The sequence below is a fragment of the Ochotona princeps genome, chromosome 2, assembly GCF_030435755.1.
Source record: "Ochotona princeps isolate mOchPri1 chromosome 2, mOchPri1.hap1, whole genome shotgun sequence".
Classification (NCBI taxonomy): Eukaryota; Metazoa; Chordata; class Mammalia; order Lagomorpha; family Ochotonidae; genus Ochotona; species Ochotona princeps.
Genome location: NC_080833.1, coordinates 92,253,499 through 92,266,908, shown reverse-complemented (window position 1 = coordinate 92,266,908; position 13,410 = coordinate 92,253,499). Strand labels below are relative to the sequence as shown.

At 53.2% G+C, this 13,410-nt stretch overlaps 1 protein-coding gene across 5 annotated transcripts; it reads left to right on the top strand.

Annotated features, from left to right (window-relative positions):
* The first annotated feature begins 6,109 nt into the window (after positions 1-6,109).
* Positions 6,110-9,766, top strand: PSRC1 (proline and serine rich coiled-coil 1). Of its 5 annotated transcripts, none has more exons than XM_058660899.1 (8): positions 6,110-6,215; positions 6,547-6,603; positions 6,677-6,734; positions 7,470-7,911; positions 8,200-8,314; positions 8,404-8,652; positions 8,951-9,044; positions 9,266-9,766. In XM_058660899.1, exons 2-8 carry the CDS (start codon positions 6,585-6,587, stop codon positions 9,267-9,269), a joined length of 981 nt encoding a protein of 326 aa, XP_058516882.1. In that variant the 5' UTR covers positions 6,110-6,215; positions 6,547-6,584; the 3' UTR covers positions 9,270-9,766. The 5 variants fall into 5 exon arrangements, with proteins under 5 accessions (XP_058516882.1, XP_058516881.1, XP_058516885.1 ...); XM_058660898.1 differs by having other exon boundaries at positions 6,134-6,215; positions 6,396-6,603; XM_058660901.1 differs by having other exon boundaries at positions 6,161-6,242.
* Positions 9,767-13,410: the final 3,644 nt, after the last annotated feature.

The following is a 13,410-nucleotide window of genomic DNA, read 5'->3' as shown; positions in this document are numbered from 1 at the left end:
GTTGGGAGGATCTTCTCTGAGGTGACCCGAGACCTGACTCTTGTGTGTGCTAGCCAATACAAAGTCCAGCTCAGTCTGTCACCCACTTCATCCTACACACACGCTAGTGGTTGCAGTTGCTGGGTCAGTTCTGCCTCCACCCCCATCTCTGATGCAAACCAATAGATGCTGCAGCCTAGTCCATCTCTACCCACCACATACTTGGCCCTCATGTACACCAATGGGACTGCAGTCCAGTCAAGACGACTCCCAATAACTCTCACAGGCCTGCTCCCAGCCATGGTTCCTGTGCATGATGGTATTTGCAACAGACTTGTCCAGTCTGTCTCACATCCCACTCAGCTTTTGCACACACCAATGGGTGCTGCAGCCTAGCTCAGCACAACCAACCCAACTATCCAGCCCCCACATATGTTGGCGGGTGGTACCACCTACCTAGTTCAGCTAGGTCCACTTCCAGCCCTGGTTCTTATGCTCACCAGTGGGAGATGAAGCCCACCAGAGAAGTGCCCACAGTTTCCCTAGTAGGCCCACTTCCAGCCTTGGATCTTGCACTTTCCAGGTGGTTCTGTAGTCTAGCTTGACAGGACTTGCCCACATTCCCAACACTTGCCAGCTGATGCTGCGGAAAACCTGATCAGCTTGCACTTACTCTGGCTCATGCATTCACCAGTTAATACAGTTGGTTATCTCAGCCTGGCTTTCCCATAATTCAACTCACACACAGGCCAACTGGTGCTAGCCCTGCCTAGCTTCATCTGCAGCCAGTCCCAGTTGTCATGCTCACCAGTGGGAGCAGTGGCCCAGCAGGGGAATCCTTGCTGCACCCCTACCGGCTCACCCCTACTCCCCTCCCCAGGTCTCACGTGTGCTGGTGGATGCTGTGGCCAAGTTTGGTATGGCTCATCTCACCTCACTGTTCCTGGCAGGTACTATAGTCCAACACGGCCCTGTCTGCTCTCAGTTCCAGCTAACGCTGTGGGTGCTGCAGCCTAGCCCATCCTAGCCCAGCCAGCCTCCAGTCCTGGCCCTAAAGTGAACTGGGTGGTGTTATGGCCCAACCCAGCCTGTTCTGTACCTTGTCCTCGTTCTCACATTTGCCAGTGAGTGTTATGAACTTGCCTAGCCTGGCCCACCCCTAGACCTAACCACAGGTATGATGGATGGTACTGCAACTTGTTACCTGACCTGCTCCCAGCCTTGGTTGTTGTGTTCACCTGCAGGAACTGTGTCCTGACAGAGGAGTTCCCCAAGCTCTTCTATCAGATCTCCTCCCTGCGGTAAATTTCACACACACACCAGTAGGTGGTTGGCCCAGCCTGACTTGGTCCACCTCCTATCCTGGAAAGTACAGAAGCCTTGCCTGACTGGCCCACTCCCACTTCAACTCTTACTGTTGGGTTCTACAGCCCAGCCATGTCTGGGCCACCCCAAGACCCAGTTCTCATCTGGTTCAGCAGGTGCCAAGACTTAACCCAGCCAGTCTTACACCCACCCTGGCTCTTGCGAGCACCAGCAGGTGCTGGAGCCTAGCCTAGTCTGGCACACCCCAGACTCAGTCCACACCATGCAGAGGTATACCGCAGTCATGTCCAGCCCAGTTTGCTGGCCGCATTCTGGCTCTCACATATGCCAGTAGGAACTATAACCCAGTCAAAGCATCCCTTTAGCTTCAGCCACAGATCTTGTACAGGCTAGTGGGTTGTTCTGACCAACCCTGGCATAGTCCATCCCCCCATCTTGGCCTTTGCCATCAGATGCTGCAGCCTTGCCTGGCCTGGTCCAGCCCACCCTAGTCCCAACTCTCATAAGTAGATGCTGCAGCCCAGCCCTGCCCAGTCTGCCCCCATCCCTGACTTTCATGAAAACTGGTAGATGTAACAGCCTATCCCAGCAATGGCCCACACTTCATCCTGACTCCTGCACGTGCCAGTGTGCTAAGGTTTGACCCAGCCCTGCCAGGTTCACCGCCCCTCTCTCTCCAGAACCAGCCTACACACTTGCCAACAAGGGGAGCAGCCTTGCCTGGCCTGACCAACACCCAGCCCTGATTCATGTGCTCATTAGCAGGAGCTACAGCCCATCAGACCCACTCCCACACCCAGATCTCACATGTACCAGTAGGTGCTAGTCCTTACCTGACATAGTCCGCCCCCTTTGTCTTGGCCTCTGTGTGTGTGGGTGGATGTTGTGGTCTGGCCTGCCCCACACCCTGTTCCTGGGTGATCCTACAAGTGCTACAGTCTGGCCTGGCCTGGCCTGTTCCCAACCCCAGTACCCATGAGTATTGGAGGGTTCCATGGTCATGCTTTGCTCAGACTTTCACCAACCCGAGCTCTTGAGTAAACCAGCGGACTCTGCAGTTCTATGGGAATAATCCCATATATCTCCCCACAGAATCTGCCCCAGACCTGGTTCTCTCACATGCTGGTTAGTGTCACAGCCTAACACTACCTGTCCCCCATTCTGACACTCATTGGCAGGTACTGTGATCTAGTCCTGCCAGGTAAGCCCCAACTCTAGCTTTGGTGTGTACCATGGGTAGTGGTCAGTGGTAGTCAATGCTAATGAGCCTAGCTCACGTCTCCCACATGGGCAGGTACATTGGTCTGACTCAGAAAGGTCCTCCAGCTAACCTCCTCCAAACCACCCAGTCTCAGCCCCTTTGCTTACCTGCAAGTACAGTGACCTTGTGAGCAGAAGTCCCCCAGAAGCCATTCCTTACCTACAACATACTCTTTCAGCAGTTCCCCCTCCCACACCTCCCATACCACCTTCCCTGATCAATCCACAGCTCCTGTGCCTGCAAGCCCATGGGTTCCCCAGTCAGTTTTCTGGTGGGACGGCATGCTGGCCTGGAGCCCTGCCTATCCACTCAGGATCAAAGAGTCAATCCTCTGGCACACGTGCTGGCCTGGGACGCTGCCACTCTGCCCAGCTGGGACTTAAGCATATTAATGAATCCACAAACACAGTCCTACCAGCATACCACACCACACCAGCATGCCAGCCTGGGGCCCTAGCACTACCCTCACCTGCTTGGCACCCAAACACAAAGCTTCCACATCTGCTCCACTCCACCAGCCCCCAGTCCAAGTCCTCAGGTCCCCCAAGGTCGCCTATGTGCTGCCATGGCGGAAGCTAGGGCCTAGGGGCCACTATGGTGGAAGCAAGGAGCCTCAGCTTTGTTTTCACACTTACGAGTCAGATATTGAAGGCATTTGGAGTCTACAAAAGATGGCAACAATTTCTTCCATCCTTACTTGGGGCATGGTGGTCTTCCCATAAAGAGTTGGGGTCTAGCTCTCCTTCCCTTGAATCATGTCACTTGCTTTAATCAAAAGAACACAGCAGAAGTGTGCTCTACCAACTCCAGGCCCACACCAGAAGAGATTTAGTGGATTCTGCTTTTGCTCTCGAAGTCAGTGTCTGCAGAAAGAATCTCAGGCTAGACTGCCGAACTGTGAGAGGCCATGTGGTGGGCAACAAAGCATCCCGACTTACAGCTAGCAATGAGGTCAAGAGGTGTGAGCAGCTTGGACTGTTTACTCCCATCAAGGCCAGTCAGTCCCTTGTAGAAGACTGATATGCCGCCCCTGCAGAGCCCTCCCTCAATTGCAAAGTCAGGAGCAAATAAATTGCTGCTGTTGCTTGCAGCCACTAAACTTTAAAAATGGCTTGTTAGATAACAAATCATTTAAATATCCTTCTACATATCAGGCCTGAAGTGTTTGTCCTCTTTTAATCATTTTACAAACACTAATTGAAGCTTATAAAATATCCAAGGCCATGTAGCTGACAGGCAACAGAGCTAGGATTTGCACGAGATCTGCCAATTCAAGGCCCTCCCTACTCCTCTCACCTCTGTCACTGACTGCAAACACCAACCCCTTCTGCCGTGGGTCTAGGTTGGATTCACGCACGTGAGAAAGAACACTTGCACAAGACAACATCAGACAAGGTTTTGAGGAGGAGGGGATATGATTTGGCTGAGAATTGCATGAAGAGCCCACTTTCAGGTGAAGCGCAGGATGTGTCTATTCCATCCCTTCTCAGCTAGTACACCGTGAGAGGGAAAGCCCCCGTGCCACAAGGCAATCCCTGTACATCCTAAATTAGCTTCTTCCTTATGTATCCAGAATGTTACTGGTTATGCACCACTGTCGTCAGGAAAACAGAGAAAGCAGTCATGCACATCATTTGCACGGCTCCTCTACCCACAGAGCCTTTGCTTGGGAATGGAGGGGGAGGGAGTGGAGCCCAGTGCCAGCCAGCCACATACAGAGGAGGAAGAGGCCTCCTCTTGTGGGGCCTAGAAATCAAGGGGGAGAAGAGAGTTATAATATTCTAAGGATTGGTCAGACTTTGAGCCTCAGGTCACCACTGCCTTTGCTATACGCTGAACTACTCAAGGGCCACCCCTTGACAGTCAAATATTCCTCACAGTGAACGACTGGAATTGAGCAGGATCTCTGGCCTCAATCAATCCTTCTGTACTTAAAGAGGCACAGGAATCCTTATTGTTTTCATCTGTGTACATAGCAGTTGTAGAATATCTGTGCCTAGCTCTGTGCCTGTGATTTTTTTTAAAGATTTATTTTTATTTGAAAGGCAGATTCACAGAGAGAAGGAAAAACAAAGATAAAGATCTTCTTTCTCCTGGATGACTGCACAGGAACTAGCACCCAAAAGGGATGCTGGCCCTTGCAGGGGAAGAGTAGCCTGTTGAGCCATCACACCAGCCTGTGCGATTCATTCATTCATTCTTCATTCATTCATGTTTATCTAAAAATCTTAAATATCCATCATACACATGACTCAGACTGAGGTAATGGGAACATCAAATATTTCCAGATGGTGACCCTATGCTCAATGTAGAACTCTTGTACCTGAAATATATATTCTGATCCTGTTGTTTTGCTGGAGAAGAACGTTACATTCTTTTTTGTTTTCTGGTACTTCTAACAGCTTTCAAGCTAGAAAGTTGATGATAAAAAAAAGAAAACTCACCCCCAGTTTGCTAAAACTTCCTTCCCCACACACTTAGGTGCGTAAGTACAGTTCCCTACACTGGACTGTTAGTAGAAGCAGTTAGCTGTCTTGACTCGACTCTGCACTTTAACATTAACAACCTGATCCGAAGGCAGCTTCCGGCTCTAGTTTTTTCAGCCTCATGGGCCTTGAATCATGCAAGCAACGATTCCAATTCTCTTCACACTGGGATTCCTCACATAAACTTGCAAGTTCCGGGCCTCCCCACCCTTCCCTTAGCACCCCACTAAGTCGCGGGGCTCATTCGTTTCAGCCTGGAATTGTAACAGTCACATCTCACTCCTGCCCTTAAAACTACTAAGTAAACACAGAAGCCTTCAGGAGGCCAAATAATGGCGCCCGAGCCTGAAGCTCATACTCCTGGTTCACAGGCTAAGGCTGTCGCTGGAGCTTTCTCACTCTACATTTTTAGGACGTGGCTAAGAGGTCCGCTAGTTCACAGAGAACCTCACGGGCTTCCACATTAAGGACAAAGGCCGCCTCGTAACCAAGCCTGCTCTACTTGTAACCTTCAAGTCTGAACTCGAACTTCCATTTCCCCGTGAGAAACTTTTTCTCCCTTCACATCTCTGCTACTTCAGGTTCCAATGTTCCTGCCCAAACACGCAATGGAGCATGTACCTCAACACAAGCTGACCTAAGATGTCCATGTTTAGTGACTTCTTCAACTTGTAAAAATAACACGTGAAGAGGCTGGCAGGCGGCGGGGCCCGCGCTGACCGAGGGACGGCGTCAGGGACCTGATGCTCTCCCGCGGTCTCGAGCTGCCCCACGGTGGCCACAGCAGACCGAAGAGAACCCTCCGGCGCGAGTGCGTCGGCGCGCTGAGCCCACGCCCATTGGCCCTTCAGTTGCGCGCCACCACGAGGCCCCGCCCCTCTGGGCCGCGTTCCCCTTGGCTCGCCTCCTGAAAGATGAAGCCAGAACGCCCGACACTCGCGCGCACGCGCACTCGCGCTCGCTCCCGGCGCCGCTCCGGGTTCCGCCCCCTCCTGCAGACTTCCGGCCGGCTGCCCGCCTCCGCCCCGCCTCCAATAATCCGCCAATCACCGTGCATGTAAGGTCGGAGTGGGTGGGACCTGAAAGATTCAAAGGGAGCCCCGCCCCTCAGGATCGGCTTCCCCGGACGAGGTTTTGGGACACAGTACCTGTTTTGTGCAAAGGTGAATTTAAACGGGCAGTGGAAGCAGGTGGGTTGTAGGTGTGGCGCTGCGGGCCGGGAAGGTGGCTTAGGAAGAACAAGAACCCACAGAAGATACTGTAGTGGGGAGAAGAAGGCGGGGACGTGGGAGGAGGCCGGGGCGCGGGTAGTGCGAGGCGAGGGTCCTTCTGCACCTTTTCAGAGGGATCGGCGGCGGAACCGTGGTCATTGGAACAGGTGCTGTTTCTGGGCGTTTGCTTGGCCTCCTGTATGACCCCCGCCCTGCCCCCGTGAAGTTAGCGGGAGGCCTGGGCGGGTTGGATGCTCAAAGCAACGGTAGGGTCTCTCTGCAGCCGAGATCTGAGCACACCCTCGCCCCTGCTGGCTGGACATGGAGGATGTGGGGGAAGGTAAGGAAAGCCCGGAGGGATTGGGGTTGCCGTCAGGGACCGTTAGCTGGCATTCATTTTTGTTTGCCTTCAGATGTCAAGTTTATTGCTGATGAGACCTTGGACTTTGGAGGGCTCTCACCGTCTGACAGGTACCAGCCACCCTCTGTCCCACTCATTTCCTTCAGCACCAGGTCTTTGTATCTGACTCCTGTGGCCCCGGGGATTGGACATAGTAGCAAGGCCTGGGCAACTGTTTGACTCCCGCCTGACTCCCGCTGATGGTTGTTGGTGAGGAGTGGGGAAGGGAGTTTGATTTTAGAGGGTTCAGAGGAGGGGCAGTGGGATTGCTGTAACTTCACCATGACATCATCTCTGATGTCAGTGAATAGTAAAAGACCTTTTAAAAAAAGATTGATATATTTTTATTGGAAAAGCAGATTTTACAAAGAGAAAGAGAGAGAGGGGTCTTCCATCCAGTGGTTCACCCTCAAATGGCCACAACGGCCAGGGCTGAGCCAGGAGCTTCTTCTTGGTCTCCCATGTGGTTGCAGGGTCCTAAAGCTTTGGGCCGTCCTCAACTGCTTTCCCAGGCTACAGGCAGGAAGCTGGATGGGAAGTGGAGCAGCCAGGACATGAACTGGTGCCCATATGGGAGGCTGGCACTTGCAGACAGAGGATTTAGCCGGTTGAGCTGTTGAACTGGCCCCTTAAAATACCTGCTAGACCTCAGCAAACCAGGCCTCTCACCACCCAGAAGCCAGATTTCACAGCCAGCACAGACCTCAGGATCTTGTGTTTGTGTGTGTGTATAGAGTGGGTGTTCAGGCTTTCTTACATGCTAGAGTCCTGTGCGGGCAAGGCATCTCATTTGTTTTCTCTCCCAGTCGTGAAGAGGAGGATGTGGCAGTGTGGGCGACTCCAGAGAAACCACCCAGACGAGGCCTTTCTCACCGAAGTGACCTGAATGTGGTGGCCCCTGCTCCCCAGGGAATGAGGCTCAGCCTTGGCCCCCTGAGCCCAGAAAAGCTGGAGGAGATCCTCCACGAGGCCAACAGGCTGGCAGCGCAGCTGGAGCAGTGCGCCCTGCAGGAGCGGGAGGGCACTGCTTCGGGTCTGGGCTCCCACCGGGCCAAGGCCAGCCCTCGGCGGGAGACCTTTGTGCTAAAGGACAGTCCCGTCCGAGACCTACTGCCCACTGTGAGCTCCCTGGCTTGGAGCACACCCTCTCCGAGCGGCCTGACGCCACGACATCGCAGTGGCGAGAAGAAGGGCTTGGCCAAAACTCTCCGGGCAGCATCAGGAAAGAGGCCAGCCAGCCTCAAGAGGGTGAGTTGTGGAAGGAGGGGTTGGAGATGTGCCTGCACATGCTGTGCGTGACATGATACCGGCTTCCAGGGGAATGGTGAATGCTGCGTCTAGGACTGTTGTGATCAGAGATGCCACAACCAAGCACTTGACCTAGCTCTGTAATGTCTGCAGTAAACTCTCAACAAATTTTGGCCACGAGCTTCCATCCCTTCTGTGATCTAAGCAGCTCCCCACTGCTATTCCTGAAACCCTTGAGAAAGCATAATAGACCCTTTTTCCGGTCCAGCATTTCTTCCCTCTCTTCAGGAATCGCCTACTTGCAATCTGTTCCCGGCATCAAAGAGCCCAGCGTCTTCTCCTCTTGCCCGATCAACTCCTCCAGTTCGGGTGAAGACTGGGCCCAGTGTGAGAGCAACACCAAGTGAGAACCTGCAGGCAGCAAGGCTGGGGGCGGGTGGGAGCAAGGAGGATGTGGAGTTCACCCTGATTTCCCATGCTCCCCTCTACCAGGCCCACCTGCCCCTGTCAGGCCAGGTCTGGCCCCACAGCCTTCTACCACCAGCTCTCAGCGCCTGCCACGGCCACAGGGAGCAGCTGCTAAATCTTCCAGTCGACTGCCTGTTCCCTCAGCCATTCCCAGACCTGCCAGCCGCATGCCACTTGCTAACCGGGGTGGGCCACCTGGCAAGGGTACCCTGCCTCCTGATTCTCTGTCAACTCGGAAAGGGCTTCCCAGACCCAGTGCTGTGGGACACAGAGGTAAGGAAAAGGGGACATGAGGGCGAAAAAAATGCCCAACTCGATCTTCCCCTCTGAGGGCTGGCAAGGGCACACTCTTCCACCATCTTCACTTCCGTGCTATTTGAAGCTGGGGAGGACTGTTAAGCAGAATGTGCAGCTGGGCAGAGAATCCGAGCCCAGGCTTCCAATGGCTCTTGGATTTAACTTCTTGGGGGGCACTGAACCCACCCTCAACTCTGCCTCCATTTAGTATTTCTTTTTTGAGACAGTCAGCTGAACTTTCTGCTAATTTGTCTCTTTGATAACCCCTGCCAAGTTCCTGTTTCCCAGCGACCACATCTTCCTGTCACCAGTGCCACTCGTAACAGTCTGCAGCCCTCCAGGAAAGTCGCTGTCCCAGGACCCACAAGGTAAGACTGATTGCCCCATTGAACCAACCCCTGCATCCCAGTTTCCAAGTTGTTAGGCATGTCAACCTTGGGTATGGAAACAAAGGAGGTAAGGAGGGAAGCCCGCAGGAGAGGTGGAGGGATCCCATTTCTTCCCATCTCCTGAGGAGCTTGAACCCAGCTGGGTGACTGTTGGGCTTGAGGAAGAATGGCAATTTGAAGATGTTCTTCTGTCTCTGTAGGTAAGAGGTTGGGACAACGAGCAAGAATTCAGTAGCAAAACACTACAGTCCCTGCCAGAGCTCGCCTTGCCTCAGCAGATTCTGGCCCACGGCCAGTCCCCCAGGAATAGAGACCCGAGAGGATGAGGTGGATTAGCTGGTTGAGCTGCAAGAGACTCAACCTCTCTGGGTTGAAGGATTAATGGAAAAGAGGTCACTTCCCAATAGTGACATCAGCACACAGCCCCTGAGCCTCACAGGCAGGCGATCATCCACTTCCACCCTCACTGGACGTGGGCGTCGGAGTGGACGCGTGAATGCCTCTCTCTCGCTCACTGTGACGTTCTCTGAAGAGAGCAGTCTTCATGCCTCACGCCCTCTGTTGGGCTCAGCTGGAGACATGCACCTACATGGTCTCCACTGCTTGTTTCCTGTGAATTTTGTGAGTTCTCACAGGCCAGAACTCTACTAGTCTTCATTTGTGTAAAATAAAGTGAGTGTATTTTTATAGTCTGTGTAGACCTGAATGTTGATCTTGTTCTGATTTCTGACAAAGTGAAGGGACCCCTCTGTAACTTGGTGAAGCAGCCAGGGTGGGCCTCTCAGGACAGGGCCTTGCCACTTGGGCTTTAGGCTGTGATTAACCCTCTCGTTGCCCTTCAGTGGGAGCCAGCTGCCTTTCCCTGGCACATCAGTGTTGGACAGCCCAGAGAACGCATGCATACTGTTTAACATAGTGTGTGGCTGTGAAGCCGGGACCTAGGTAAATTTCTTCCATCCTGAACGGAGCCTTCTAGAAACTTTCCAGCTTCATATCTGCTGCATTTGGGGAGGAGGAGACCTTGCGGGGTCTTCAACTTCCCTGAGCACTCCATCCAAGGACTCTGGACCCCCCTTGTCACCTTCTGCGTGTTCTTTCATGTCCCCTGCTAGATTGGAGGATTGGAAAACTGGGCTTCTACATCTCTGCACTGCCCCCAGTGCTGTGCCTAGTACATGGTAGAGCATTTTAGTAATTTATCAAAAAAATAGGTGCATACCAAATGATGGGTTTTTATTAAGTAGAGAAGACTTTCACAGTGCTCATTTTGGGGCTGCATTTTTTCTCTTTATTTTGTTGATAATCTTTACATAGTTGATTAGGGTGCAAAGGGTCAAGGGCTAGAGGAAAGTGGGTAAGACCATTGTTATCACATTCTCTTTTTTCCTTCTTGCATCTGGGGGAAGTGAGAGATAAGAAGCCACACCCAGCCTCCCAACCATCCCAGAGTTTCCAATGTGGAGCATGCTTCGAGGACTCTGTTAAAGTTGTTTTGATAGTTCAGTAGTTCTGAGTTGCTGCCGATCTCACCACTCCAAGCACGGTGAAATCTCTGCAGAATCCACTGGCTGACATAGTCCACCTTAGAGTCTCCATTCGTTCAGAGTTTCACTGCCAATACTTGGCTGGGGTAGTGGATTGATTTGCTCTGTCCTCCATCTTCTGTTCTGGTACCAAGTGTCCTCTGCAGGCTCCAGTGTAACTGTCGTATCCTCCATGTGTGACTGGCCATGCTGCCCACTGCTCTGACTGAGCCACTGCGGCGGCTCAGCTCTGACACAAGCATTCCACGGTCAGACCATGGACCCTGCAATTCTCTCCATGGTTGAAGTTCTGAGTTCAGCAGTTCAGTTGAGGGATCCCCAAAGAAACCTCATCTGGGGCGATCCCAGACCTGATTCTTGTGTGTGCTTGCTGCTGCAGGATCCGGCACAGTCTGTCACCCCAATCAGCCTATGCACACACTGGTGGTTGCGATTGCTGGGTCAGTTCTGTCCCAGCCCTGTCCTCTACACAAACTAATGGGTGTTGGAACCTAGCCCAATCCTGCCCACGACATACTTGGCCATGTAAACCAGTGGGAGCTACAGCCTAGCTGAGGTGACTCCCAATAACCCCCGCCAGTCCTGCCCCCTGCCCTGATTCCCATGCTTGCCAATATGTACAGCAGACTGGTCCAGTCTGTCCCACATCACATTCAGCTCTTGTGCATGTCAATGGGTATTGAAGCCTGGTTCAACCCAACCAGTCCCACTATCCAGCCAGCACACCTACCAGCGGGTGTCACTGTCTAGTCATGCCTGCCCCAGTCCTGGTTCTCATGCTCACCAGTTGGAGTGGTAACCCACAAGGGAGGTGCCCACTATTTCCCTACTGGGTCCACTCCCATTCCTGGATCTTGCACTCTCCAGGTGGTTCTGCAGTTTAACTTGATAGAATTTGCCCCCTGTGCCAGCCCCTACCAGCTGATGCTGTGGCAAAAACCAACCAACCAATACCCACTCTGCTTATGTATACACCGGTAGGAACAATCAACCCAGTCTGGCTTTCCCTGATCCAGCTCACATGAGGCCAACAGCTGTTATAGCCCTGCCCAGCCTGGTCTGCCCCCAGTCCCAGCTTTCACACTCACCACTAGAAGTGGTCCAGCAGGGGAGCCCCATTCAGCAACCCCCTACTGTGTTCATTTCCTTACCCCGTGGTCTCATGTGTGCTGGTTGAGTGCTGCGGCCCTTTCTGGCATGGCCATTCTCACCTCAGCATTTGCCAATGGGTGCTGTAGCCTGGCTAAGCCAAGCAAAGCCCCCAGTTCCAGCTCACACTGATGGGGGTTATGGCCTAGCCCAGCCCAGCCCAGGCAGTTGGGGCTGCATTTTATGCAGCCGTTGATGCTTGCCATCAGAACCAACTTAATTCCTCGGGAATTGTTTTTGGCTGAGACACAGAAAGAGCTCCCACCCCCTGGTTAATTCCTCAACTGCCTGCATCAGCTGGGACTGGGCCAGACTGAATCCAGGAGCCAGGAACTCAATCCAGGTTTTCCACAGCAGGACCCAACTACTCGAGCCATCATACACTACCTGCCAGGGCCCGTGCTGGCAAGGAAGCTGGGGTTGGCAGCAGAGCAGGGAATTGAGTTCCAGCACTCCACTGTGAGCCTCAGACCTCTTACGTGCGATCAGCCCCAATGCCCTAGTGAGTATTGAGGGAACTTCTCTCCTTGGAGGCCAGGCCATGACTTCTGGAACACAGCAGGCAAATGCGACTGCCCCATGGTGCCCCTGCCTGTGCCAATACACCTGTCTGTGCCCTCCCTGGGGCCTGGAGTCCCTTTTGCTATCCCTGGAGCATTCCATTTGCTCTACTGCTGGCCTCCAGGTTCATTTGACACGTTCACTTGCTCACTTTCAGCACAATGGTAGCCAACCAGGCATCCACCTTTCCCTGAGCCTCCATGCACCTGAGGGATTCCAAGAATTGATGCTGGAGCCAGAGGCAGGGACAGAGTATTTAGATCTGGAGAATGTGACATAAAGCCGGGCCTAATGGTGACTCTGACTGGGAATTAAGCATAGAAAGGCTTCAAATCTAGGTGACTGCTTAGGCATGACCAGCAGGTGGCAGGAGTGAGAAGGCTGGGTCTGAGCCTGAAGGGTGGGTGGGTTTGGAGAAGCCCAGCAGCCGCTGAGGCACGCGCTCTTGCCACCTGGCGGTGGGCGAGGGCAAGGTGTGTGGTGGTCCCCTTTGTGTTCTTGAGTTTTGTGGCCTATCCCAGGCCATCCTCTCCCTGCCCCCCAACACAAAGTCACTTAACGCAGCAGTCAGTAGGCGCTGCCTGCCTCCTTGCCTTTGACCCATTTTCTCGGCTTTCCATTTTCTCGGCTATACCCCGCCACCTCCCCCCACCCCCCCGTGGCAATAAGGAAAGCCAGTATCTGTTGGCCTGTTCCCTGTGAACTGCACTAAATGTGCATGTGTGAACTCACTGAATTCTCATAAAAAGCTCAATCAGGTAGATACTATTATCACCGTCCTTGCTGGACCTTGCTGGAGATACTATCACCCAGGCTGATCTCCAGGGCTTGGGCTCTCACTGCTGCCCTACATGGCCTCCGTGTGAACCCCCTCTCTGCTTGGTAGGTGGAACTGGGACAGCCCTGAAACTTGGCACTGGAATGAATGATGGACATACTGGACTATAAAGTTGTTGCTTTATTTTCCAGCGTGTTTGGGGAGAAGGGAGGGGACAAAAACAAGGAGCAAACAATGGCCTAGAGTGCTACAGTTAAGAGGCCCCGGGCACAGAGGGCCCTGGAGGGGTCCTTGGAGTCTGTCAACTCAGCCT